Source organism: Dipodomys merriami, unplaced genomic scaffold (genome assembly GCF_024711535.1).
Source record: "Dipodomys merriami isolate MVZ:Mamm:240054 unplaced genomic scaffold, mDipMer1.0.p SCAF_7, whole genome shotgun sequence".
Lineage (NCBI taxonomy): Eukaryota > Metazoa > Chordata > Mammalia > Rodentia > Heteromyidae > Dipodomys > Dipodomys merriami.
The window spans coordinates 47205360-47232814 of NW_027206290.1; the positions used below are offsets into that span (position 1 = coordinate 47205360).

At 39.7% G+C, this 27455-nt stretch overlaps 1 protein-coding gene across 2 annotated transcripts in view; it reads left to right on the plus strand.

The window, feature by feature from the left end:
• The first annotated feature begins 11578 nt into the window (after positions 1 to 11578).
• Positions 11579 to 27455, plus strand: part of Pdcd6ip (programmed cell death 6 interacting protein) — a 60284-nt gene continuing 44407 nt past the window's right edge. The window contains exons 1-3 of one of the 2 annotated variants that reach the window (XM_070006562.1): positions 11579 to 11949; positions 23186 to 23240; positions 25048 to 25117. In XM_070006562.1, coding sequence (XP_069862663.1) covers positions 11741 to 11949; positions 23186 to 23240; positions 25048 to 25117 — 334 coding nt within the window. In that variant the 5' untranslated portion in view covers positions 11579 to 11740. The remainder of the gene's footprint in view (positions 11950 to 23185; positions 23241 to 25047; positions 25118 to 27455) is intronic. The other variant, XM_070006561.1, reaches the window with a different exon arrangement.

Here is a 27455-nt window from a genome sequence, read left to right on the forward strand (position 1 = left end):
GGTGTTCATGGTTGAATGAGATGGAGACCTGCAGTGACTCTGGAGACCTGGCCTGACAAGTGGATACCCACGAAAGAGAACTGTCTGCAGCATGCCAACTCCCACAGCATATGCCATTGGACTTGCATGTTGAAGTGAAGGAAGGGACCTTGACTCAACTAAATGCTGGAGGGGGGAGCAGGGAGGTAAATTAATGCAGAACCAAATGAGCTAAGTTGCAAATATATTTGAATATGTGTGTGCATATAGATGTATTTAAAGACTGTTTACTGCAGTTACTCAGGAACTACTTTTGATATTGAACTGCTTTGAGAAATGTTTTTTAAAAAACTTAAAGGGTACATTGATAAAAACTGAGGGTTTTTTTTTCATTTTATTTTTGTCAACTTTTTTCTACCCTATGCTATAAACTTAAGTATTTCTCCATCTTCCACTTGGACCCTCAAGTTTTACTGAATTCTAGTTGTAGCTTATATCAGCAAGTTAAAGAGAGTACATGAAAACAAAGCAGAGTGAAACTGTTGTTCAACCATCAAGAAACAGTTGTAGTCAGAATATATCATTGGTCCTGTGTTTCCTAAGGAAATAAGAATAAATATTGCACTGAATGGGTTTGGAATCCTTAAGTTAAGGGGGATCATATTTACAAAAAGTCATGTGTGGGCTTTTAATGCAGGATTTTGTCAGAAGACAATGGTGCTGTGTGTTTATATGCAAATGTATATTGCTAAGATTTTAAGATGGCATGTGCTTTGTTTGAGACGAAGTTGCATTTTTAAGAGTTTAAATATCTTATGAGTGAAAATACAAAAATCTTATTTTTACCTCTAGACGAAATAAAGGATGTTTCTCATGTGAAAAAAGCTATGTAGTGCTGGAGGTTAATTTTTAATTAATTAGCAGAGAAACTATCATTTACAATTGTCAGCTATATCAGTGAAGATCCTCTACTAGTTCTTAGCTATGAAAGACGCACTTGTGGGTTCTTGTAGTTGGGGGAGGGGTAAGATGGCTGAACATTTTGGGAGTTGACAGTACAGCTCTTTTCATTATGTCCTTTGGTATAAACATCTGAAGGTTGCTGAAGGAAAAAAAATCCCCACAGACTGAGGAACCTTCTGGAAAAGTTACAGAGATGTGATGACTTGGGGGTGAAGATGTTAATGTTATTATAGCATCTGGGAGAGAAGTTGGCTTGACCTGAGATGGTAGTGAGATAACAGAGCTAATACAAGAGAAATGTCACCATGATAGGAAATGAAAGCTTGGTCTGCTTTCCTGGGTTTAACATTGCTGGAGAGTTTTTGGCTAGCTCCTACAAATTTAAACTCTTTGTGTTAGCAACCTATAGAAACAACACTTAAGAGCACCTAAGTTTCACAAGCTCCATCTTGTGAAAGGTCTTGAGATAGCAGCGGATCTGTATTTCAACAGTGACCCCTTGTGGGATAGATGGAGTAAAGACTGGAGTTTGTGTGAACTACAGCAGCTTTTCAGCTTTGGACTGGGTGTTCCTGAACCGAACACACAAGGACACAGACTTAAGAGTATACATGATACATTGTGTTCATCCTTTTAATTTCAATGTTAAAAACAGTGAAATGGGTCAGCTGCCAATGGCTCATGTCTGTAATCCTACATATTCAGGAGGCTACGATCTGAGGACCCTGATTTGAAGCCAGGCTGAGCAGGAAAATCTGAGACTATCTCCAATTAGCACCAAAACAGCTGGAATTTGAGGTGTGGCTCAAAAAAACAAAGCTCTGGGACAATGCCCAGGTCCTGAGTTCACAACTCCCTCCCCTGCAAATAAGAACCCCAATCAAAGGGCAAAATGGTAATAAAAACATGACAAAATATTTTTAAAATGTACTAGCTGGCACTGGTGGCTCACATCTGTAATCCTAGCTACTCAGGAGGCTGAGTTTGAAGCTAACCTGGGCAGCAAAATGAGACTCTCATCTCCAGTTAACCAACAAAATGCTAGATTGGAAGCTTGGTTCAAGTGGTAGAGTGCCAGCTGTAAGCAAGAAAGCCCAGTAAGAGTGTGAGATGCTGAGTTTTAGTACTGGTACAAAAATAAATAGTACTTTACATGTCAAGGAGGGAGAAAGAAGATGAGAAATCCAATGGAAAAATGGCTCAAGAATTGCGAATGTAAAAAACTATCAGTAGTGTTTCCAGATAGTGTTAAATGTCCTCTGGTATTAACCACTTGGGAAGCACTAGGCTAGACTAATACTCTGGGAGAGGATGTGTTGGATGAGGGGAGAAGAGGTCTTTCACCCCAACTTTGGGTGAGGGGCACTTTTGACTATTCAAAAAGTATACAATAAATGAAGAAATGTCTATGGGCTGTAGGGTGGTATGTTTGTTCTGTGATTGTTGAATCACTACATCCCAAGGACAAATATTTCCAGAATATGGCCTAATCACAGGTCGGAAGACCTCTATTTTCTCATCTGCCTAATAATTTATCTGGCTCCTCCCCACAAGTACAGTGCCAGGGATGGAAATCAGTGATCCAATCATGCTAGGAAAGTGCTCTACCACTGACCTACATCCCCGGCCCCCACATCTGTTTCAAAAAGTTAACACTACACACTGTTATTCAGAGCAGACTTGATCCACATCTCTTGTTTCCAAGTGAATCTTCTTTAGGTCACCCAGAACAGCTTTCTTTTTTAAATTTCTCCAGAGTTGGCCAGAGATTTAATGTTATTTGGAAACTCAATCCTGTAGGTTTTGTTTTTTAAATGGGGAGGTACTGAGGCTTGAACTCAGGGCTTTGAGCTTGCTAGTTAGATGGCTCTACTGCTTGAGCATCATAGAGTGCACTTAAACTTTGATGGTCTAGTTTGCATCTGGGCATATATGGTACAGCCTATTGCTCTTACATTTCAGAACTGTCAGCATGCTACTGTACTGAAAACTGTAGATGAGTGTGCAACACAGTGACATTCATGTATCTCAAAGTATCCCCAAGTAGAAAAGGTTTAGTAAAAGTATGTAAAAGAGATGATACACGTGTATAGGGCACTTGGTATGAAAGGAATTCTAGGATTGGAAGTTGCTCTCAGGAGTACTACATGGTGTGTGGAGTGGGGGAAGGAACAGTCAGATCTTACCCATAGGTACGTGCTATGTACACAAAATGCCCTTAGGCTACCCTAAATTTATAAAAATAGTTTTTCTTCAATCATGAATTCATCCTAGCTTACTTTATATATTACTTTATATAATTTTACTATTTTTTTCCATATAAGGCCTCCAATTTGTCATCCTGACTGAGTTTCCAAAGTGCTGAGGTTACAGGTGTGTAGCAGCATACCTGGCGTGAGTCAAACACATTGTAGAGCTGTACAGAAATGTTTCTTTTTCTTTATAGCATTCTTCAGGCTCTCTTCTGTTTAAAAATGTTCAGTTTTTGCTTTTTAAACTTTGTGTTAACTAGGACCCAAGCACACGCATTAGCCCAGGCTGACATGGAGTCAGGACTATCAACGCCATTGTCTTCCATGTCCATATTTTGTTCCACTGGACGATCTTCCAGGGGAACAACACGAATGGAGCTGTCACCTCCAAGGACAACAGTGCCTCTTCTGGAACAGCGCCTGCAGGACTTGCCTGAGGCTATTTTACACCTCACTTCCAGTTTTGTTGTTATAAGCAGAATACCTTAAAATAATAATATGAAGTATAATACAGGGATATAGCTCCTCCTTTTCCTTCTGTCCTTTCCTTCCTCACATCATTCCTGGCTGTGTGTGCATGCACGTGTGCCAGTCCTGGTGAGGGTTTGGGCACTGCTCCTGAATGTTTGTGCTCCAGGCTAGCACTCTACCACTTGAGGCACAGTTTCTCTTTAGTGTTTAATTGGAGATAAAAGTCTCACACCTTAGGCTGGCTTTGAACCTCAATTCTCAGATCTCAGCTTCTTGAATAGGATTACAGGTGTGAGCTACCAGCACCTGGCTCTACTTGTTTCTTGTACTATATTTTTATGGTCAACAGCAGAGATTTTTGTTTTTGGTGGTACTGGGGTTTGATTTCAGAGCTGTATGCTATGGCTCTAGCCTTCTTTGCTTTGGTTATTTTTGAGATACGATCTTGCTTTTTGCTGGAGCCAGCCTGGATCTCCATCTTCTTATTTATGCTTCCCTTAGTAGCTGGGATGACAGGAGCACACCATCATGTCTAGCTTTGAGATGGTATCTCATGATTTTTTGGGGGGGGCTAGGAACTGGCCTGAAACTGCAATCCTATGGATGAGACTCCCCCACATAAGTAAGATAACAGGTGTGTACCACCGTGCCCAGCTATGATTGAAATGGAATCATAAGAACTGTTTGCTTTAGCAATCCTAATCTTTGTCTTCCCAGTGTCTAGGTTTACAGGCATTTGCTCTTGGAGCCTGACTAAGTAGGTTCCTTTTATACCAGCATCCTCGTAAATGTGCTATGACAGGTTATATTGCTAAGTGACTGGAAATTTTAAGCTCCATTATCATCTCATGGGAACATGGCTTATGTAGTTGTACACTGATGGAAACATTGTGTAGCATGTAGATTCACCTTATGAATCCTTACATGTGGCTTGGCAGTTCTAGGCTGGATTCACTAACCTCTCAACACACTTCTGTTGGTAGGCTAGGAAAGGGACTGGGCCATGTGCCTCTTACAGTCCAGCAGGCTTAAAGGCCACAAGGCTCCAACCGCAGCAAAGAAGACCAAAGTGAAGACTAAATGTTGGCTTGCATCATGACTGCTGATGCCTACCAACATTTAAGCGGTGGACAAGTAAATTCCATGTCCTTATTCCTTTTGTCAGTTCTGGGGCCTAGGTGCTGTCCCAGAGCCTTTTTGTGCTCAGGGTCAGTGCTCTACCACTTGAGTCATAGTGCCACTTCTGGATTTTTCTGTGTCTAATTGGAGATAACAGTCTCACGAACTTTCCTGCCTGGGCTGGCTTCAAACTGTGATCCTCAGATCTCAGCCTCCTGAGTAGCTAGGATTTCAGGCAGGAGCTACAGTGCCTGGCATTATTTATTTATTTGCCTTCCCCAGTACTGTTTTGAACTTAGGACCTTGAGCTCCTGCTTTGACTTTTTTGCTCATGGCTGGTGCTTTTGTTTGTTAAATGAAGATGGAGTCTCAGACTTTTCTGCTAAGGTTGGCTTTGAACTGCAGTCCTCCAGGTCTATGTAACCAGGATTACAGGTAGAAGCCACAGGTGCCTGCCTAGATTCCATTACTACATGGGAGAACCTGCAATGTCACTTTGACAAGTCATGCTTGAAGGGAGAGCAATAGAGGCCAATTTTATCATAATATTTGGAAACTCAAGTGGGTTTTATATGAAGAGACAATAAACTAATAACTATTTACTTAGCATCTTGCTACTAAATCAGAAAAGAGTTAATAATATGTCTCAGAAAAAGACTAAGGAAACATTGTTATAGAAGTCAGGGTGCAAGAGAATGCTCCTCTTTCAACTTTAACTGCTTAAAATAGTGGATTTTAGTGGAAATAAGAGGTTGAAATGTATGCTAATGTCACGATGCTCACAAGGTAACTTGTAATTCCCCAGAATTGCTTTTTGCTCTATAAAGCAGTTTTTTTTGAAAGCTTAAATGCATTCCTAGAAATTGTCTTACTCAGGCAAAATGACTCTGATCTAAAAGCCAAAGGCCAAAGGACTGTAATTAAACAAGTGTGAATGGCAGAACTGGAAACTGATGGAGATTTAATCAACAATGTAGGATAAGCTTACATAGGAAATAGTTCTGAATAAAATGTTAAGTAGTTTTCCTTTCCTTTACTAATTTTGTTGCCATAAGGTTTCTACACCTATATTTGAAAAACATGCAGTTCTTTCTTCTGCTTCTTCTTTCTCCTTTCCTTTCATCAGTTGTGGGGCTTGAACTCAGGGCCTGGGCACTGTCCCTGAGCTCTCTTGTTCAAGGCTAGTGCTCTACAAGTTTGATCCATGGCTCCACTTCTGGTTTTCTGGAGATTAAAGTTTCATAGACTTTCCTGCCTGGCTGGCTTTAAATTGTGATCCTCAGATCTTAGCCTCCTGAGTAGCTAGGATTACAAGTGTGAGCTTCCAATGCCCAGATAATTTTTTTTAAAGTTAAATATGAAAATAAATCAAGGAGACAAATAGATGCTGGTTACATCTTGCGGAAAAACCCGTATTAGTGCCCTTTCCCATTCCTACAAAATGTGTCCTCCTTAGGTAATGTGGGGGAGCAGCCTTGTTTTAATTTTGTTAGGTCTACCTGAGTGTTCCTATTCCTTGCCCCATTCTCCCATTTCCACATATTCCCTGAGTGTAGAGTATGGAACAGGACACCACTTTTGCCTTCTCACTTCTCACTTCCTCCTTTTTTTGGTGCCAGTCCTGGGGCTTGCACTCAGGCTCTGAGTACTGCCCTTGAGTTTTTATGCTCAAGGCTAGTGCGATACTATTTGAGCTACAGTTTCACTTGTAGCATTTTGGTGGTTAATTGGAGATAAGAGTCTCTGGAGCCGGGCGCTGGTGGCTCACGCCTGTAATCCTAGCTACTCAGGAGGCTGAGATCTGAGGATCGCGGTTCAAAGCCAGCCCGGGCAGGAGAGACCGTGAGACTCCTATCTCCAATAAACCACCAGAAAACCGGAAGTGGCGCTGTAGCTCAAGTGGTAGAGCGCTCACTTTGAGCTGAAGAGCTGAGGGACAGCGCCCAGGCCCAGAGTTCAAGCCCCACGGCCGACAAAAAAAAAAAAAAAAAGAAAAAAAGAGTCTCTGGTCTTTTCTGCCTTGGCTGGTTTCAAACAGCAATCCTCAGATCTTGTCCTCCTAAGTAGCTAGAATTACAGTTGTGAGCCACCAGTGCTCAGGTATGTAGTTTATTTGCAGCATACAGTCCAGCGAGTACCACTGCTGCATTTGTTCACCCTTTGTCCCTCCGTTTCTGTGGCCCCTTGGCCTCCCAAAGACAGATAAGTGAACAAACAAGACAGAAAGAAAACAGAATCAGGGAAAAACCTCATTTCCATTGCCTCCAGTTCATTTCAATTAATATTTTACAGATCAGAGGCACATAGGCATTGGGCCTTTGTGTTCCTCCCCTAAGAGTAACCTTCTTTGGTCTCACTGTGTGTGAATGCCTAGAGTCCAGTAAAACTTATCATGTTGTCTTGATGAAGTTTTAATCTAACGTCCGCATATGAGAGAAAATGTGCTATTTCTGAGTTTAGCTTACCTTACTTAACATGATTTGTTCTAGGTCCATTTCCCTGCATATGACATATTATTCTAATGGCTGTGTGAAATTCCATTGTGTATAGGGACCACAGATTTTGGGATCCATTCATCTATTGTAGGGCATCTGGACTTTTTTTTTTTTTTTGTCAGTCGTGGGGCTTGAACTCTGGGCCTGGGCGCTGTCCCTCAGCTCTTCAGCTCAAGGTGAGCACTCTACCACTTGAGTCACAGCACCACTTCCAGTTTTGTGGTGGTTTATTGGAGATAAGAGTTTCACAGACTTTCCTGCCCTGGCTAGTTTTGAACCTCCATCCTCAGATCTCAGGCTTCTGAGTAGCTAGGATTACACGCATGAGCCACTGGCACCTGGCTGGACTATTTTTATAACTTAGCTATTGTGAATAGTGCAGCAATGGACATGGGTGTGCAAGTGTCTTTACGGTATCCTGGTTTGTGGTTTTCTGGGTAGATGTGCAGGATGACTTTGACTTTTGACTGCAGTAAAAACTGTACTTCAAATGTTGATCTTTTCCTGGACTATTCCATTTGATACTTCAGTCATGTAGAATACTGATAGTGTGCCAGTCATGAGGGTAAACCAATGATACTTCATAGAGTATTATTGCTAAGCTATAGTATTCAGTTGACTAAGTGTATTAAATGCATTTTAACTTATATTTTCACAGAGGGCTTATCAGGACATATACCATGTAAATTAAAAAGTACCCATATATACAAAATAAACACATTGTTTTTGGTGATGGGGATTGAACCCATTGCTTCTCACATGCTAGGCAAGCACTTTACGTCTTGAGCCATGCCCTTTCACCATTATTTTTGTTTTTTGCTTTTAATAAGTTTTTTTATTGTGAAAATACTGTACAGAGGGGTTACAGTTACATGAGCAAGGTAATGAGTACATTTGTTATCAAGCATTGTTCCTCCTCCTTTGTTATTTTGTTTTTAAGACAGAGTCCTGCTAATGCTTGAGCTCCACCTTTTTTAAATTTTTTTCTTTTGTGTTGGTTGTGAGGCTTGAACTCAGGGCTTGGGCGCTGTCACTGAGCTCTTTTGCTCAAGGCTAGTGCCTTACCACTTTGAACCACAGTGACACTTGTGGTTTTCTGGTGGTTAATTGGAAATAGTTTCATGGACTTTCCTGCCTGGGCTGGCTTTGAGCTATGATCCTTCCTCAAATCTCAGCCTCCTGAGTAGCTAGGATTATAGATGTGAGCCACCAGCACCTGGCATGAGTTCCAACTCTTGATTTTGCTGCCTTTTTCTCCCCAGTAGCTGGGATTACAGATGTATGCAACCCTATCCAGGCACAAAATATGCACAGGGTATGAGAAAGTCAGATAAAAATTACAAAACATTTGCAAATTAGGGTATTATATAGGAAGTAATGGCCTGGTGTGGAGGGTTCTACTTTAGATGATACAATGGGGAGAACAATATTTCAATGATGGAAGCATTCTAGGTCATATGAGGCAAAGATCATCTTGGTGAACTTAAAAAAAAAGAGTAAGACCAATGTAAGTCAGCAATAACAATTGAGGTGCAAGTGGCAAAACAGGAACTTGGAAGTGATAGAGGTCATACAATAGAAAGCATCTGAATTTTGTTCTAGGTTACAACAGCTAGAACCACCTTAATCTTCAGATCACCTTAATCTTCCTGTGATCAGTGCCACATCTATCTTCATTTCCTTCCCCCTTCCATCTATCTCAACAAATAATGTTAACATTTCTCTGAGGGCTTATCACTTTTTCTTGAATACTCACTGCTCTGATTACCCTTTGCTTTCCCCCTTGCTCTTTTGGTTAGATGCATCTGCTCTGAATCTTCATTCTCTCCCAATCAGTATGATCAACCAATCTACATGATACTCTAGCCTCTTCTATCTTAAAGAAAAAACACTTAACCTAGCTAGAAATGGTCATACATGCCTGTAATCCCAGAAACAAAGAGACAAAGGCAAGAAAACCTTGAGTTCATGAACAGCCTGGACTACAAAATGAGAAACCCAGCATCATAATTCAAATCCCTTCCTTGGGAGGTAGAGATTGAGATCATGGTGTTAAATAGCCCCTCAAAAACACTGGCAAGATCCCCACCCATCTCAACTACCAAAGCTTGGTGTGGTGACATGCTCCTGCTATCCCAGCTATGTGGCAGGCATAAATAGGAGGATCCCAATCCAAGGCAGCTGGGCAAAAAACTAAAGAAATAAGTATAACAGACTGGGCATGTAGCCCAAGTGGTAGAGTGCCTCTCTAACAAGCACAATGCCCCAAGTTCAAACTAGTACTTCCAAAAAACAACTAGCCCCTCTGCCTCCCCCCTCAAAAAACCCTACTTAATTTGATTTCCTAATAGCTTTTGGCCTATTCTGAGGTATTCCTTTATAGTCCTATGGGATCAAAAACAATGAATATGCAACTGTTGACTCTCAAACATGATTTCTTTGTGGAGCTCCTATCATACATACCTAATTGTCCATATAGTGACTCTAGTGCGTGGATATCAGCCAACCTAATAATTATCAGTAGTAGGTTATTGACTGGTCTTCTTTATATTAGTACATAGGCTTACCAATCAGATGTTCAGGTGTTATCTTCCATCATTCCCCCTTACCCAGTTCATTAGTGCAGCCTTCAATTCTAAATTGAAAATACCACTTTTGCTCACCCTTATGTGAACTTTCAGCATTTCCTGCCAGGATTTCTGAGTTGGTCTCATGATTTCCTTCCCTGTGTCCAGCCTTTATGCTTTGTTCACTCATCAGATAGGGTGATTATGAACTGAGAATAGTTTAAAGACATTTTCATAAGCCATGGTAAAATAAACTTTTATTATAATGACAGAGGTACATATAGTTTAGTAGAAAAATTTATGCAATACAAAAAGGAAAAAAACCACACAATTTCTATTTCCAAACATTAGAAGACCTTAGGGTACAACTCTTTCATGGTACTTAAGATACCTGATTTTTTTTTTTTTTTTGTCGGTTGTGGGGCTTGAACTCTGGGCTTGGGTGCTATCCCTGCGCTCTTCAGCTTAAGGCGAGCGCTCTACCTCTTGAGCCACAGCGTCACTTCCCTGAATATTTTTTTAAATCAATATAAGATATTCTAATGTTGTCACATGTTCTTTTTCAATGAATGATCCTTACCTTTCTATGGCCACCCAATCTCATCTGATATTTGGTCTCTCTACATTCAAATTTCCCAGTTACCCTATAAAATATTGTATGAATAATCTTTTCAGTCCAGTATCCAATTAAGTCTGTACTATCTTTAAGCTCATCATAAAGTAGCTTTATTTCTTCCTTGTAGTTTCTTTGGGTACTTCCTGTGGTACCATTTAGGTCATTTATCTGCTATATATTATGTATGCAATATATAAAAGCTTGATGAATTCAGTTAAATATTTTTGCCAGGAATGTTTCACAATATGGTATATTTCATACTAATCTACAGGGTTAATCCAAAGGGTGGCCCTTTAAGAACGTAAATTGCCTAAGTGTTATTTCTATCTCCCTTCCCCCTTAGAGAAAACAAAATGAGATTCTGAAGGATCTGATGCATGCTTGCTCTTCTAACTTTATTCTCTACTTGATCTTAGTCAAAGGACTGAGAGGTGATTCCTTCTATTCTTGCTCCCTTTACCTGTCCTCCTTTGTCTCTGAGATAGCATCTCTATGCAGCCCATCGGCCTCCCAACTCTGCATCCTCCTGCTTCAGCCTCCTGAGTGCTAGGATTACAGCTGTGTTCCGCCACGTACACAGCTTGGTTTTTCGGTTCTGTTATAGAACCTAAAGTGCGGTTGGTCTTGTTGGTTCTCCACTCTTTCCTCCCTTCTAATGTCAAGCATCTTCTCAGACATCAAGTGTTATAAAAGCTGGCTTCCTAGGAGAAAGCCTCTGTTTAAATTAGGTTCTAACATCCAAGTCCCCGGTTTCTTTCCCCGGCGGAGAGTGTGGTGGCTTACCTGCATTTGGTCCTTACCTGCCGTGAACTGCGCAAAGGCAGGGGCTTTGCCCACTGAGTTCACAGTGCGCTCACAGCTTGTGCCCAGAGGCGGAGTGACGCTCCTAGGTCACAGTACCCCTGGGTCCACAAGGTCCTGGGCAGGTCAGCCGTCACACCCTCGGCCGAGCAGTAAAGCTCCCACGGTCACCGCAGCGGTGAGCAGCCCGCGGAGGCGGCGAAGGCCGGGCTCCCACTGCGCAGGGGAGCTGGCGTCGCCCGGACAACATCACCTGACCACCCGACGCACGCTCCTCCCCGCCGCGCTTCCTCACTGCGCCTGCGCCACCGCCGCAGCTCCCGGAAGTAGCCGGACCGTAGCGCTAGGCGGTTTGCACGTCCGTCCGTCGGCCCGTCGGTCCGCTCGTCCGCCGCGGGGGCTTCACCCACCGGAGCGTTTGGGCCCTGTCACTGCTCCGGCGTCTTTGCGGCCCGTACGGCCGGCCGGCGCTTCATCATGGCGACGTTCATTTCGGTGCAGCTGAAAAAGACGTCGGAGGTGGACCTGGCCAAGCCGCTGGTGAAGTTCATCCAGCAGACGTACCCGAGCGGCGGGGAGGAGCAGGCCCAGTACTGCCGCGCGGCCGAGGAGCTCAGCAAGCTGCGGCGCGCCGCGCTCGGCCGCCCGCTCGACAAGCACGAGGGCGCGCTCGAGACGCTGCTGAGGTGGGCGCGGGCCGGGCCCGGGTGAATGGGGGTGGGCGGCGGGCGCCCCCGGCCTCCCCCAGCCTCCCTCCCTCCCTCCACCTCCGCCGCCGCCCCGCCCTGACTCGGCCGGAGCCGTGGGTGTGGCCTGCATTCTTTCCTGGTGAGCCGACTGGCTGGCCTGGCCGGGTCCTCGGGGTCCTTCCCGGGGTCACCAGGGCCCCTTACCTGGGAGGAAGTCTGCCACGCACCCAGATTCCTTATACTCCACTAGTGCTTTTTTTTTTTTTTTTTAATGGAGACTCCTTGCTTCTCGTTCTGCCACTGTCTTATCTTAGGGCCCAAATCTAGAATTTCCTAAAAGTAGTTTTGTTGGAAGTGTGTGTTTTTGGAATCAGGACCCTGGACCCCATCCATGTCTGTGTACTACTTCTTTGCATGGTTCGCTTGAGACGAGTCGTTTGAAGAACAAGCTAGAGGAGAATTGTAACTTACTTAAAACTTGAATGACAAGCTGGGTGCCCGTTGGCTCATACTTGTAATCTTAGCCATTCAGGAGGAGGCCGAGATCTGAGGATTGCAAAGTCAGTCCAGGCAGGAATCTGCGAGCTGTTATCTCCACTGAGCTACCAAAACAAAACAAAACAAAAACCCAAAGAAACAAGAAGTGGTGCTATGGCTCAAATGGTAGAGCAGTAGCCTTGAGTATAAAAGTTCAGGGACAGCCCCCAGGGCCTGAGTTCAAGCCTCAGAACCCGCACAGAAAGTTAAGTGACAGATTATTCAAAGTAGGTTGCTTAAAGTCAGTTTGTTTGACTGTGCACCTAATAGAATACATTTCAGAAAGTGCATACTGGCCTCACTTTGTATCTGGTCTCCCTTTGTATTTGTTCTCTTTGTGGAACAGTTAATGATACCTTTCTTTTTGGATATCACTTTATGATACATCACTTCATTTCCCATATGTAATTATTCTTGTTTCATGCGGGAAGTCCAAGTTGTATTAGGGTGCAGGAAACAGAAACCCAGCTTAAACTAGTTTAAGCTTAAGGGATACCTGATTTGATAACCAAACATTAGGCATATTTGATTCTTCCTTAGGTTTGGGCATCTCTGGGTATCATTGTGCCGCCAGATGCTTCCATCTTAGGTGAGCTTTGGTCATGTGTTGAGAGAGACGATCACTTACAGCTCTTACAGAAATTAATGCTGTCTTTAGCTCTGTTGAAAGTCCATGGAGGTTGCTCATTTGGTTGGCTGACATAAACTTATCTTTGGTAGGAAATGGGGTAATTAATGACCTTTGTCTGGGTCACCCAATTGGTTTAACTTCTCCATCTTTGTGTATCAATTCAAGATTCGAGGAAGGGTTGGTTGGCCAAAGGAAGAGACATTGACTAGATTGCTTAGAGATTTATGATGTTTTTTTCAGCCAACCTTAGAGTTTAGACTGTTGTCTCATACTTAATGATACTTTTATGTTAACCTAGGAGTACTAGGCCATTAAAAAAAATCTTGAAGGCTATATTTATGTAGACATGAGTAGCATTCAATGAGAATTTTGAATTAATATTTGTAAGACCTATTTTTGGTTTAATGAGCCCTATAATAAAAATTTATTGAATAGTTTGGATTCCAAGGATTTGGGGTGATGGGAGACACTTGATCCATCGATTTAGAATAATAGACAAGGAAAGATAGTGGACAGTGGTTCAGATAGAATGCTGCTGGGAAAGTTAAACTTCATTTGTTCTTTTTTTTTTCTTTTAATAAGTGTAACTGTTGACTAGATAGTGGAACTGTGGAAGATAGTCTCCTTGAAACTATGTTTCTTTATTCATTTTTTTTGTAATCCAGCAGAGTTATTTAGTAAATACTGAGATTTTTCTTTTTTTTTTTTTTTGGGTCAGGTCGTGGGGCCTGAACTCTGGGCCTGGGCACTGTCCCTTAGCTCTTCAGCTCAAGGCTAGCGCTCTACCACTTGAGCCACAGCGCCACTTCTGGCTTTTTTTCTTTTTGCTTATGTGGTGCTGAGGAATCGAACTCAGGGCCTCATGCATGCAAGGCAAAGCACTCTACCACTGAGCCACCTTCCCAGCCCCGTACTGAGATTTTTCTGTGGTTAGGGTAAGCGAATAAATTATTACAGCTTACTAAATGTTTTTTTCTTTTGTCGGTTGTGGGGCTTAAACTCAGGGTCTAGGTGTTATCCCTGAGCCTTTTCACTCTACCACTTTGAGCCACAGCACTACTTCAGTTTTCTGGTGGTTAATTGGAGATGAATCTCATGAGGATTTTTATGTCCAGGCTGGCTTTGAACTGTGATATTCAGATCTCAGCTTCCTGAGGATTTCAGGCGTGAGCCACTGGTGCCTGGCTAGCATATTAAATTTTATATTAGAGGGATATACAAAAATTTCTTGGGCATATGTACTGTAAAATTGGATAGTTGTGAATTGAACTGTTGGGATATTTAAAACAAGAAGTATACCTTTTCTGAGGGACTAAATATTTAATTTGTATTAAAAAAATATTTTGCTAGTGCTAGGGATGGAGCCCAGGCCAAGCAAATGCTTTATCACTGAGCTACATCCCCTGCCCCTGTGTATGGAGATTTTTTTTTTTTGAGACAGGCTCTTGATATGTAGCACAGAGTAGCTGGTAACTGATTGTATGGCCAGGCTAGTCTTGAACTCACAGGCCTCCTGCCCCAGCCTGTGAAGTGCTGGGATTATAAACATGTTCGGTGCTTTTACACAGGTTCTTGCTGTGTGGCTCAAGCTGGCATCAAACTCATGAATTTAAGATCCTCCTACCTCTACCTTCTGAGTGCTAAGATAACAGGCCTATCCTGCTGTGCCTGCCTCAGTTTTCTTTAGTTGAAGAATCATTTACATAGATTTTGTAAAACTTCTAAATAGACTGTTTCATCATTTTACGAGTTGTAAAGTTGATTGAACTACTCTAGCAATTTCCAAAATGTTTTCCAAGTGCTAATATTTTATAGTTTTATATTTATCGCTGTTCCACCTTCACAACTTTTGCTTACGTTGTGATTGTTAACTTAGGAGTGAGATATTGAAATACTATTGTATTATTGTACAGTGTACTGTTGTACACTGCTACAGTTTATTAATCAAATGTTAATGTGGAGTCTTGGGACCACACTACAGGAAGAAGCTGCAGAGTATTTAAAGACATGTTGTACTTGACACTTGGTCTCAAAGAGTATTTGTAGTTGTTAGACTTTAATTTGGCTCAGTGATTTTTTTTCATCAATAAGATAGATAAATAAGAAAATTAAAAATTTCGTGTAGTTTTGACAATTCTGGTGTGTAGTATATATAATAGCTTGGCAGGACTATCATTCTGTGTAACCATAATAGTATCTTTGTTGTTCATGCCAAACATTTAAGCCCATATAGGTAACTTTTTGGCACGGCTTGACTGAGGTCCTAGCTCCTTGACTGATTTGGTTTCTATCATATTTTTGCTGTAGCAGTGATTTTTCTTGGGATGAATTAGATGAAAGTCAGGTTAGGAGGGATCTATGAGGTTGGCCTCACCTGTAACTGGCCTACACCTTTTGATTCTCTTAATTTCTCCCTGTAATTGGTAGCCTGAAGTGCATAGCCCTAAATATATATTTGAGTAGTAAAGGGCTATAGAAGTGTGTGGTACATTATTTATCAATGTCGATTGGTTGTTCTTGTTCTTTTACAAATGTTTAAAACTAATTTTTCAATAGGGATTTGGCCACGCTTTGTTTTTTTTTTTTAAGTGTTGTGTTAATTTTCTAGGTATTTTTTTTTTCCTCCCACAAGGTTTTTTTTTTTTTTTTTCTGTGCTTTGGGTTAAACCCTGGACCTTGCTCATGCTAATACCACTGAGCTGCACCCTCAACTTTGCATGAGATTTTTAAACTAAATTATATTACATATTTTATTTAAAGTGAGTTTTTTGAAATAGAAGAGCACATATAGAAAAAAGTACTTATATGTAGTTGCAAAATAATCTGTAGCTCATTTATCTAGTGTGTACTATGTATCCAGATATGCAAAATAATCTGTAACTCATTTATCAGTGTGTACTATGTATCCAGATACTATCTTAAGCATTTCTTATTTATTACATAATTTGTTCCCTCACCCATAAGGAGAGTATTATGTTACTTTAGAGGGGCTTTAGAGAAATTGGATAGCTCACACATGATCACACAGCTAAGAAATGGAAATGAGAGTCAGGTTGTCAGACTTGAAATCTTGAGTCTTCCAAATGTGACATTATTATGCCTTTTAGGTATGCTTAGGATTTTACATTTTAAATAAGTGATTAAAAATTCACTTATTTTAAAAATAAAATCTGGCTGAGTGCTGGTGGCTCATGCCTGTAATCTTAGCTGCTCAGGAGGCTGAGATGTGAGGATTGCACTTTGAAGTCATTCCAGGTAGGAAAGTTTGTTGAGTCTGGTTTCCAATTAACTACCCAAAAGCCAGAGATAGAGCTATGGATTAAGTGGTAGGGCATTAGTCTTGAGCCAGAAAGCTCAGGGACAGTGCTTATGTCCTGAGTTCCAGCCACACATATATGTGCACACAGAGTTTGTATACACACACATGTTCTATAAGGATAATTTTTGCATTACTATTTTTGGGACCAGCTTTCTGAGTTAGTGTACTAACCAATCTTTCTGTCAACATATGTTGGAGGCTATGGTTCCCTATAATGATGCCTATGTAAATAATAAGGAGAAGGCTTGGTAGATTCTTTTGTTTCTGTGAGTTCTGTGACTTCCCTTTCTAGAGAACATAAGCTCTAGGAATTATATGAGAGAAGTAGATAACATTGCCTCTGGTAACCACATTTATTAGTTGCTGCTTTCAGGTATAAAGCCTCTCTTGTTTTGTTGGGGTTGGCTTCATACTGATCAGATATTGTGATTTCTAGTGACTACCCTTTCCTTGTACTTCCATTTGACTTTACATTGCCTGTCCAAAGACATCTAATTTGCTTTGAAAATTCTACCTCATAGCTTCTAGTCATTAGATGAACAATATAAATGCACTGTTTCCCCCCCATCCTGCTCAACTTTTGTGAGTTGACCTCAGAGGCTTTGGAGTGAATAAAATGGGTGCAAAAATTCAGTATATTCAGTTCAGCAGTTTTTCTTCTTCATTTTAGCCTCATTTCTCACTACTTCCTTCCTTGCTTACTTTATAGCAGAGATCAGTAAGATAAAACCAATCTCAGTACAAGTTTCTATGTAGTCTGTGGGGGCTCCAGTGGTTAGTGTTAATATCCTTGGAGACAGAGCTGGGTATTTAATGTAGTCTATGGATACTCTAGTGGTTAGTACTATGGTCCTTGGAGACTTACCTGGATGTTCCCTGGGCTTCATTCTGCCCTTTGCTTCCAGTGTCTGCCTCCCTGGCCAGTGGCTATGCTTCCCTGCTACCTAGGTTTGCTTTCATGTTATCTATACACTGGCTACTTTACTTGGCAATGGCTTGGCACCAAATACTTGAATCTGTAAGGAAGATTACCACTTGTCCCCAGCCAGCTGTATCAGGTGTCCCAAGTGAAAAGACCAGGCTCGTTAGAGAAAATATGTGCTTCAATTTGGTGTTGTGGCTGTGACAAGACACTGGAGGAAAATGTCTTAAAGGACAGAGGCGTTATTTTGGTTCATGGTATCAGATATTTTAGACCATGGTCAGCTGGCTCTATTTCTTTGGACCTATGGTAAGGTAGAACATGGCACAGGGAGCCCATGACAGGAGGCTGCTCACCTCTTGGGGATGTGGAAGCAGAGACAGAGAAAAGATGTTAGCAACGAGATACACACTTCAAAAATCATACCCCCAGTGACCTACTTTGTCCAACTAGGCTCCGCCTTCCACAAGACCCTCAGCTGTGAACTCATCATTGGGTTAGTGCCCCATGATCCAGTCATCTTTCAATAGTTCCACCAAGTCTTTAACACATGAATTTCCTGGGGGCATTCATACCTAAACCATGACAGGTGCCAGTGGGCTAGAATGTGAAACTAACACTCCCCCTCTTCTGTGCATCCCTTAGAATAGACTGGCTGGTACTTTTTTTTTTTTTCTTCTTGATATTGATGTTTGAATCCACAAATACGCTAACACTAGATTTGTACTTCTAGTCCTTTTTGATTTAGGTTATTTTTTCAAATAGGCAAGATTAGACCATGATCCTCCTATTTATGCTTCTCATGTAGCTAGGATTACAAATGTGAACTATGATGCCTTGCTTGAGGTGAGATTTTGTTAACTTTTTGCAATAGCTGGCCTTGAGCTACAATTCTCCTTCCTGAGTTTCCCAAATGCTGGAATTACAGATGAAAGCCACCAAGCCTAGCTGAACTCTGACTTTTATTTCAGAGAATGTCTCTATCTGATTGCATTTGGATAGCTGTGTGCCTGGTGTGCTCATCATGGGAATGCCCACCTCTAAAACAAAACAAAACACAAGGTTTAGGACAGTAGTTTGTCTTGTTATAGAAGCATTTACATTCTCCCTTTGATTCTTTTCCTGTCCCCCAGCAAAGTCTAGAATAATCGCATTTCTGAAAAAGTTTACCAGTTCTTGCTTAGTAGCCAACTTGTGCTCCAGGCTGAGCCTGGTATACCTTTAGATATTCTGTTGCCCCAGGCTCTTGGCAGTTGATGGTTCCTTCCATATGGGATCATTTATTGAAAGTTCCTATTCATTCTCTAGAGAATCTTTACTTTTTGGGAAAAAAGGTTATTTTTTTAAAACAGCATTTTCCTGACTCACTTGCTTGGGGTAAGTAGCAACACCCACAAGTCAACTCATTTTGTGTGCTCATAGAATTGTTTTGAGAGGATAAGGTGTTAACATCACCTCTTGACTGGATTACTATAGTAGCTTCCTGTCTGATTTCCCTAATTCTGTGATTGCGCACCGCTAGTCAGTTTCTGAATAGTAGCCTTGGTGATTATAAACATAAATTAGATCCTGTTACTCTTTTGTTTACCCTCTCCATATAGTAAAAGCCAAGATCTTGAAGTTGTATTTAAGGTATCATTACTATTGTTTTCTCCTATGCTCAGTATATGGCCGCAGTGGCAACACCAGGTATATTCTCAGGCACACTTTCATTCCAGGTTCCTGGCACTTTTCTTCAGATACCTGTCTTTTCACTTCCTTCACATTTAAAGTAGACGCTTTCCTATCTTACCTCATGCGTTAATTTTATCCTTCTATCATTAGTTTTCTCTATAGCACTTAGCCACTATCCACTATACCATATGCTTTTTAAAACTTAACTATCTTGTTTGTCATCCTTCCTAAAAGCATCACAAAGATATACAGCTATAAGTGCTTGTTTGCTACCAGATTCCTATGTCATTGAACTATGTCATTACCTCATGCGTTAATTTTATCCTTCTATCATTAGTTTTCTCTATAGCACTTAGCCACTATCCACTATACCATATGCTTTTTAAAACTTAACTATCTTGTTTGTCATCCTTCCTAAAAGCATCACAAAGATATACAGCTATAAGTGCTTGTTTGCTACCAGATTCCTATGTCATTGAACTATGTTTGGTAACGTAGTAAGTTCTTAGTATGTATTGAATGAATAAATGATTGAAGAAATTTTTTTTGTGCCAGTCCTGGGGCTTAAGCTCAGGGCCTGGGTACTATCTCTGATCTTTTGTGCTCAAGGTTAGCTTTCTACCACTTGAACCACAGCCCCACTTCCAGGTTTTTCTGAATTTATTGGAGATAAGAGTTTCACAGACTTTTCTGCCTAGACTGGCTTTGAACTTTAACCCTCAGATCCCAGCCTCCTGAGTAGTTAATGAGTATAGGTGTGAGTCACCAACACCTGGCCTGAAGAAAAGCTTTTTTTTTTGAAGGCATGTCAGTCCAGATGAAAAAAGTGGGAAAATATAAGATAAATACCAAATTCCAAGTTTTTGGATATAGAGGGAAATAAAAGTCTCCCTGAGGAGAGCTTGTAATTTATTGACTTAATGTATAGAGAATATGCTGAGATAGGGCCAGATAATTGGGTTGTAGCCAAATAATGAAAGGCTTTGTTAGTGTTTTCCAATGTGATTTCAAGTATAATGAGAATACATGAAAGATTTTTCAGTACTTAATATTTTGAAGTTTACTTTCTATGTACAAGGATGCTCTCCTGCATTATATAACTGTTCTATAATTCATAATTAAGAAATTGGCATATTCACATTTGATCCATCAACTTTGGAAGTAGTGCTGTGGCTCAAGTGGTAGAGTGCTAGTCTTGAGCAAAACAAGCTGAGCATAAGGCCCAGGACTGCAAAAAAGAGAAAAAAAAGAAACAGCATTAGTGAATCTAAGGCTATTTGACTTTAAACTCTTTATTTCTGACTGAGTTAGAGTAAAAACAGTTGTTTAAAAGTGGTGGGTTCTGAAGGCTCATGCCTGTAACCCTAGGTACTCAGCGGTGAGATCTGAAGATCATGATTTGAAACCATCGAAGGCATGAAAGTCTGTGAGACTGTTAAGCTGGAAATGGTGGTGTGGCTCAAGAGGTAGAGTGCTAGCCTGAGCAAAAGAAGCTCAGGGACAGCGCCCAGGCCCAGAATTCAAGCCCCAGTACCAGCAAAACAACAACACCCCACAAAACAAAAACCTGAATTTGTAAATTCAAAATTTGCTGATTTTTTCCAGTAATGTTATATACAAATTCAGGACTTAATCTGGGATTATGCATTGTATTTAATTATATCTCTTTAGTATCCACCAGTCTGTAAATAGTCCCTCAGTTTTATTTTTCATGACTTTTCTTGTTGCTGAGATCATTCCCACGTAGTCTTGCACATGCTAGGCAAGCACTCTACTATCCAGCTATATTCTCAGCTGCATGCCCTTGATATTCTTGAAGAATACCAAGTTTGTTAGTTGTTACTTTGTAGCCTGTCTCTCAATAAGGTTTTGTCTTACATGTGGAGGTGTACCAGTGAATTCTTGCTCTGTTATTTTTGTGGTGTGTATCAGAAAAAGCATAATGATATGTGTCCTAGTAATAATATTTTTAGCACTTGGTTTATATATATATATATATACATATCTTTATATAAATTAATATGTATATATAGATCTATCTATCTATATTTATCTATCTATATTATTGGGATTTATTTATTTTTATTATTGGGATTTAAACTTTTTTTTTTTCCTGCTCAGCCCTTTTTGTGCTGCTTATTTTTGAGATAGGGTATCTCAGTTGTATGTTAGGACCACAAACATATTTTAGGCTTTCCCTCAAAGCTGGGATCATAGGCATGTACCACCACACTCAGCTTCTTTCTTTTGAGACGGAGTCTCACTGACTTTCCTGCCTGGGCTGTTTTATAACCGTACCTCCCAGTCCCAGCCTCACATGTATCTTGGGATGACGTATGCATGCTACTACATCTAGCTGTAGGTTGAAAAGGGGTCTCATGATCATTTTTCCTAGGCTGGCCTCAAATGGTTATTTCCCCATTGTCAGCTTCCAAGAAGCTAGAAGTGTAGATGTGCCTGGTTTGCTATGTTTCTTGATGTTAAAACTAATGAGAATGTAGTGCTTATTAATACATATTTTGTATGGAGATGCTTTGAGGCTCATTTCTCATAAAATTTTCATTTTTAGTATCCATTGACTAATCTTATCAGAACTAGCTACCATTCTACTCTGAAAGATACCAAATGGTACTCATTTCTAATTCCAATATTTCTTCTTGGTGTTGCACAATAGGATTCAGAGTACAGTACTTAGGTTTTGCAATGGATTATAACTTGTCATACTTGACAATTGGGAATCCCTTTAAGGTAGTCCATCTGTCTGCCTGCCTGACTGCCTATTAGCTAGTTTTGGGCCTGGGCACTGACCCTGAGTTTCTTTTGCTCAAAGGGACCATTTTACCACTTGAGCCACAGCGCCACTACCAGCTTTTTTGAGTGGTTTATTGGAGATAAGAATCTCACGGACTTCCCTGCCCAGGCTGGCTTCGAACCATGATCCTCAGACATTAGCCTCCTGAGTAGCTAAGATTACAGGTGTGAGCCACCTGTTCCAGCTCTATTTTTTTTAAAATGTGTCATCATTTTTTGTCTTGTCTTGAATTTTCTCAGTAGTCATCTCATTTCTGTGGTGTGTGTGTGTGGGTGCTGGCTCCTTTTAATGAGGACATTATTTATGTGACTGTGAGCTGTAATTGCTTCTATATCCTCCAGTATATATAATTAGGAAAATATACACATTTTGGTTCTCTCTATAGTATTAAAAATGAGTTCACATTGAAACCCCCTGGTCTCAAAACATTTATTTTAGTCTTACCCTTTCCCTATTTACCATTCTTTTTTCTCTGACAGTGAGAAACATTTCCATTATTTTCAGTGTGTTTACTTAATTGCTTAGTTCTTGCAGTATGCAACCAAAAGCTTAGTCTCGGACATGGTGTTTGATTCACCCCACTCCTTTACCACTTGATAACTTGCTTCTTGAAATAATCATTGGAAAGGTAATCTTGATGACAGTGAGGAAAGGGTAGAAGGGAATAAATGAAGGAGGAAACATGTAAGAACAGTTGGAAAGCTTGGCCTGCTCACGTTCCCTTTTTCTTAATGGGAAAGGGAAGTTGGTAATAGAGGTTGGAAAAAGATTTATTGGTTGTTTTTTATTACTGTGTGGACCTGGGTTGGAAAGAATGAGAAAGGAAACAGGCAAATTGACTAGAAAACCTTGGATTAGTCAGTTGGAGATGATTTGTGTGAGTATTGTTGAGTTTTTTTTGGCAGTGGGGGCTATCCCTACAGAAGTGGATGTACCTAGAGTACATTTGAAAATGTTAATCTGTTTTAATTATCAATTTACCAAAGATACGAGTTTGTCCAACATTTATCATAATAAAGTATTTTCAAAACACATTCTTTTGAGCTACATACTTACTTTGATTTATTTTGGTAATGTTTTTCTATATTGGTGGGAGAGTCTCTTATAAATTCCTTTTCATTGCATATACTCTAATTCCTGGCTGACACATCGGAAGACTGCATTTCATTGACTTTCAAACAGGTGATTGAATCGGATTTGTTACTCCAAGTTAGCATGAATAGTTTTACACTTGAACCATTCTGTTTTCAAGGTAGCATGAATAGTTTGTTATACTTGAACCATTCTGTTTTCATAAATGCATATTTAGCTAATTACTCTTTTCACTCTACTTTTTAGATATTATGATCAAATTTGTTCCATTGAACCTAAGTTCCCATTTTCTGAAAACCAGGTAAGTTATTGATTTTGTATGGTAATAACAAATTGTCCATTTCTTTCCACTTATAGTATCATTTTATTGAAATCAGTTACATCTCTTTTCCTTCTGTAGGTTTATGAGATAGTTTTATATAAATTAGAAACTTTTAGGTTTATCTGGTATGAAGTTGTCCTTGTGAAGAGTCCTAGAGTCACTTTCCTGTAGAGTATTATACTGCATTTTATATCAATAGGATCTATTTATTTTTTGACTAATGTAATTTTTTGGGGGGTGGTCAGCTGTGGGGCATGAACTCTGGGCTTGGGCACTATCCCTCAGCTCTTCAGCTCAAGGCGAGCGCTCTACCACTTGAGCCACAGCATCACTTCCGGTTTTCTAGTGGTTTATTGGAGATAAGAGTCTCATGGTCTTTCCTGCCCGGGCTGGCTTTGAACTGTGATCCTCCAGAATAGCTAGGATTACAGGCGTGAGCCACCGGCGCCTGCCGACTAATGTAATTGACTATATCTTTCCCTTAGCTTTTACAGAATTAAGAAATTGTATAGTTGAGGAAGTATCAATCTTAGATTAATGCCTTAAAAATTATTGATACAGTGCACACCATGTAAAAAATGAACTCTGTGCTTAGGGATGGCAGGGGGAAAGAGGGACATTGTATGATCTCTCCATTTAGTGAAAAAAAATGATGCTCTAAAAGCAAGGTGAAGGTTATAGTTAATGCTTGTAAGCCAAAAAGGACACGCAGTATGGTTCATTGAAGTGAAAATTTGAGATTGGTTGAAAAGTGACATGTCTTTAGCAGAAGTTGGATGATGTTATGGGAAAAATGAAACAAGCATCTGCAATGCAGGAGAGTGCTGATATCTATGTATTGGGGACATGTGTATTTTCTTCCACGGCAGTCTCATAGAGATACTGAAGGTCTACTGTTCTTTAATCATTCTTGTACCAATGGGATTATTATTATTTACTTAATAGGCAAGGAAGAAAATGTTTGTGGATGGGTAGTGGAGGTGGTGGAAGGAGAAGTTGAGGAATAGATGAACAAAGAAAGGCAAAAGGTTAAAGCTGCTAATGGGTTTAGAGGACTTGATTATTTTTTTTTCGAGTTTTGTGGAATTTTTCCAATTCAGAGTTTACAGTATTTTTTACTGGCTATGAATGTAGCTAAGTGATAGAGTAATTGCATGGCATGTATGAAGTCAAGAGTTCCACATTCAGAGAAGAAAAAAAAATCTTTGTACTGCTTATAAATAGTCTAAATGGATCTAAATTTGGTTGAACCTTTACATATAGTATTCTTATATGAAGTCAGGGGAAATGTAGTTTTTTATTAAGATTTTTTTTCATATATAACATAGTATAGAAAGTGAACAGATCATGTTTATAACTTTCATGGTCACAAAGTAAATATGTTTGTATAACTAACACTCAGATCAATAAATAAAATATCCTATTTCCCAGAGAGACAGTTGCTACTTTAATAACTTTTGTTTTCAGTTTTATCTCTTAGGAAACTTTGTAATGATTATTTTACTCTTTTTGCTTATTTGGTGTGTTTGCTTTATTGTGATTGTAAAGATGAAGATAATGTTTATGATTATTGACACAATGATATTTTGAAATATCCTGGTAACAGTATTTTACTTTTTAATAAATTATAATCCCAAAGAGTGGAAAGGATTTGGTAACAGAAAATATTATTTTATATAAGTTGAGCTTTTGTTCTTTCCTTGTTGGAGGACTTTCTTCAAAAAAATAAAATATTTAATGAGATCTAAGAAACAAATAATTTTCTGTTTTTTCTCATTCTATCCAGATCTGCTTGACATTTACCTGGAAGGATGCTTTTGATAAAGGTTCACTTTTTGGAGGATCAGTAAAATTGGGTATGTAATTTTAAATAGAAATAATAGGCAACTTGATCTAACTACTTTCCTTTATTTTTGATTTTAAAATTTGCTGTCCTATCACATGGTAAATTATAACCCCCTTGTACAACTGTTTGAAGTAAAGTAGGCCTCCTAATGACTCTGTGTAAATACTAAGTTTTTCTTACGTATTTTCTTTTTAACTTCAACTTCTAATGTAATTTGAAAATATTTGTAGATTGCCTACACTATGCTGGACTAGTGTGAAGAATAAGTAAGACAGAGCCTACACTATGCTAGTTATAACAATAAGTAAGACAGTTATTATATTCAGTCTGGTTGGGAAACAAGTTGATCATTTTAAATGTAGTATGCACTATGTAATGTGTAACATGTACCACATAATGACATCTTCATCCATGATAGTATGCATACATATTAGTGGTACCATAAGCTTATGTCTCATAATGATGTTGTAGTCTTCTTTGTTATCTTTTTTTTTTTTTTTTTTTTGGGTCCGGTCATTGAGCCTGAACTCTGGGCCTGGGCACTGTCCCTCAGCTCTTCAGCTCAAGGCTAGCACTCTACCACTTGAGCCACAGCGCCACTTCCGGCTTTTTTCTTATGTGGTGCTGAGGAATCGAACCCAGGACCTTGAGCATGCAAGGCAAGCGCTCTACCACTGAGCCACCTTCCCAGCCCCTTCTTTGTTATCCTAAGTACACTTTAATACTTCCATAATGATGAAGTCACTGAACAGCTCATTTCTCAAAATGTGTCCTGGATTTTTCAGTGAGGCATGACTAAATCAGTCTGTGAAACACATTTATGGGAACTTAGATGAGGAAGATGTTTAACTGTATCTGTTGAAAGGAAGCAATATTTGTTAGGTCTTGAAGGATAAATTTGTTTTTTCAGGTGGAAAATGCTATCACATACTACAATATAGCTCATGCAAGGTATCTTCTTTGTGACATAATTTCTTCATCTGTGAAGTGAGTCATGGAATTACTGGTTGGAGTAAAAGTGAAAATATGTAAAATCCTTACAGTGTTCATTTACTACTGATTAAAATGAATACTGAATGAAATACATTATTATGTAAAATTATGTATGTATAACATATTTACATATCATGTTTATATATATACTTCAGGTCATATATACATATTATCTGAGGTATTGTTTACTGTGTATGAATATAGATATGTGATGCATATGCACTTAAGTATCCAAATACAGGGTAATCCAAGTATCAGATATATCCTTTTTATATAGGTGAGAAAATGAAAATATAGTAATATAATAGTTATATGGCTTAAAACAGTTTGAGTTGAGGAATTTTGAGGGTGATGATAATGGAAAATAGATTGTGAAGAGTGCAAATATTATATTACTAAAATTGTAATGCTCCTTATTTATATTTACTATTCAGTATTGACTATCCAGGCATTGTGGAATGGGTTTACATATATTGTCTTACTGAATTTCTTGTTAGTCCAATGAGGAAAGGCACTGTAGTTGCCATATGACTAAACTGGCTGGATCGGAGTAAGTGGCTTTCAAAGATCATAAGACTTGGGTTTAGTGAGAGTGATATGTGAATCCAGAAAGCCTAATTCCAGGGACTCGAGAAACTCAACAGATTAGTTGGGAAACAAAGGAGAGACAGTGAGGTTAGACAAGGGAGGCTAGACAAGGGAGTATGTATGGTCAGAGGAGATGTGATGGGCTTCGGAGACACTTCAGAGGTGAAATGGATGGGCCTTCTATTAGTTAGAAGAAGAGAAGAAGAGAAGTTAAGGGTTGACTTTGCTTTGAAACTTGGATTGACCTGTGTTTTTCATGGACAGATCAGTCTTGATTTTCCTATGCTACCTCAGGGTAAAAAATTCTCTGGCACTTGGAAATAATAGGTTTAAAGTTCAGAAAAGAGAGTTGTAGACTTGGGAGGAGTTAATTATTAGGTGATAATAAATTGAACCCCTCTGGCAGATAATAGGAAATTGTGAAAGTCAGCTAGAGAATATAATAGTCAGAGGAAATAATAGGAAGAGTTCTGAAATGAGTTTGAGAAAAGTCTTTTAGATCCTGGAGGAATTAGGAAAATACAGAAATGTGGAAGTGAATATAGAGGAATTTTAAAGGTGATGTAGACTGTCATTTCCCATGCCTGCTGCATATCGTAATTACTTGTGGGAGTTCTGGCTCTATAAAGGTGAACACACAGAGTACCTGATGTGATAGAAGGAAACTGTGACAAACCTAAGTTGTAGGGTTGGAGGAAGACATTGAATTGGACAGTGAGAGAAGTCTTTCTAGAAGCGTGTGGAAAAAGACAAATTGCATGAAATTG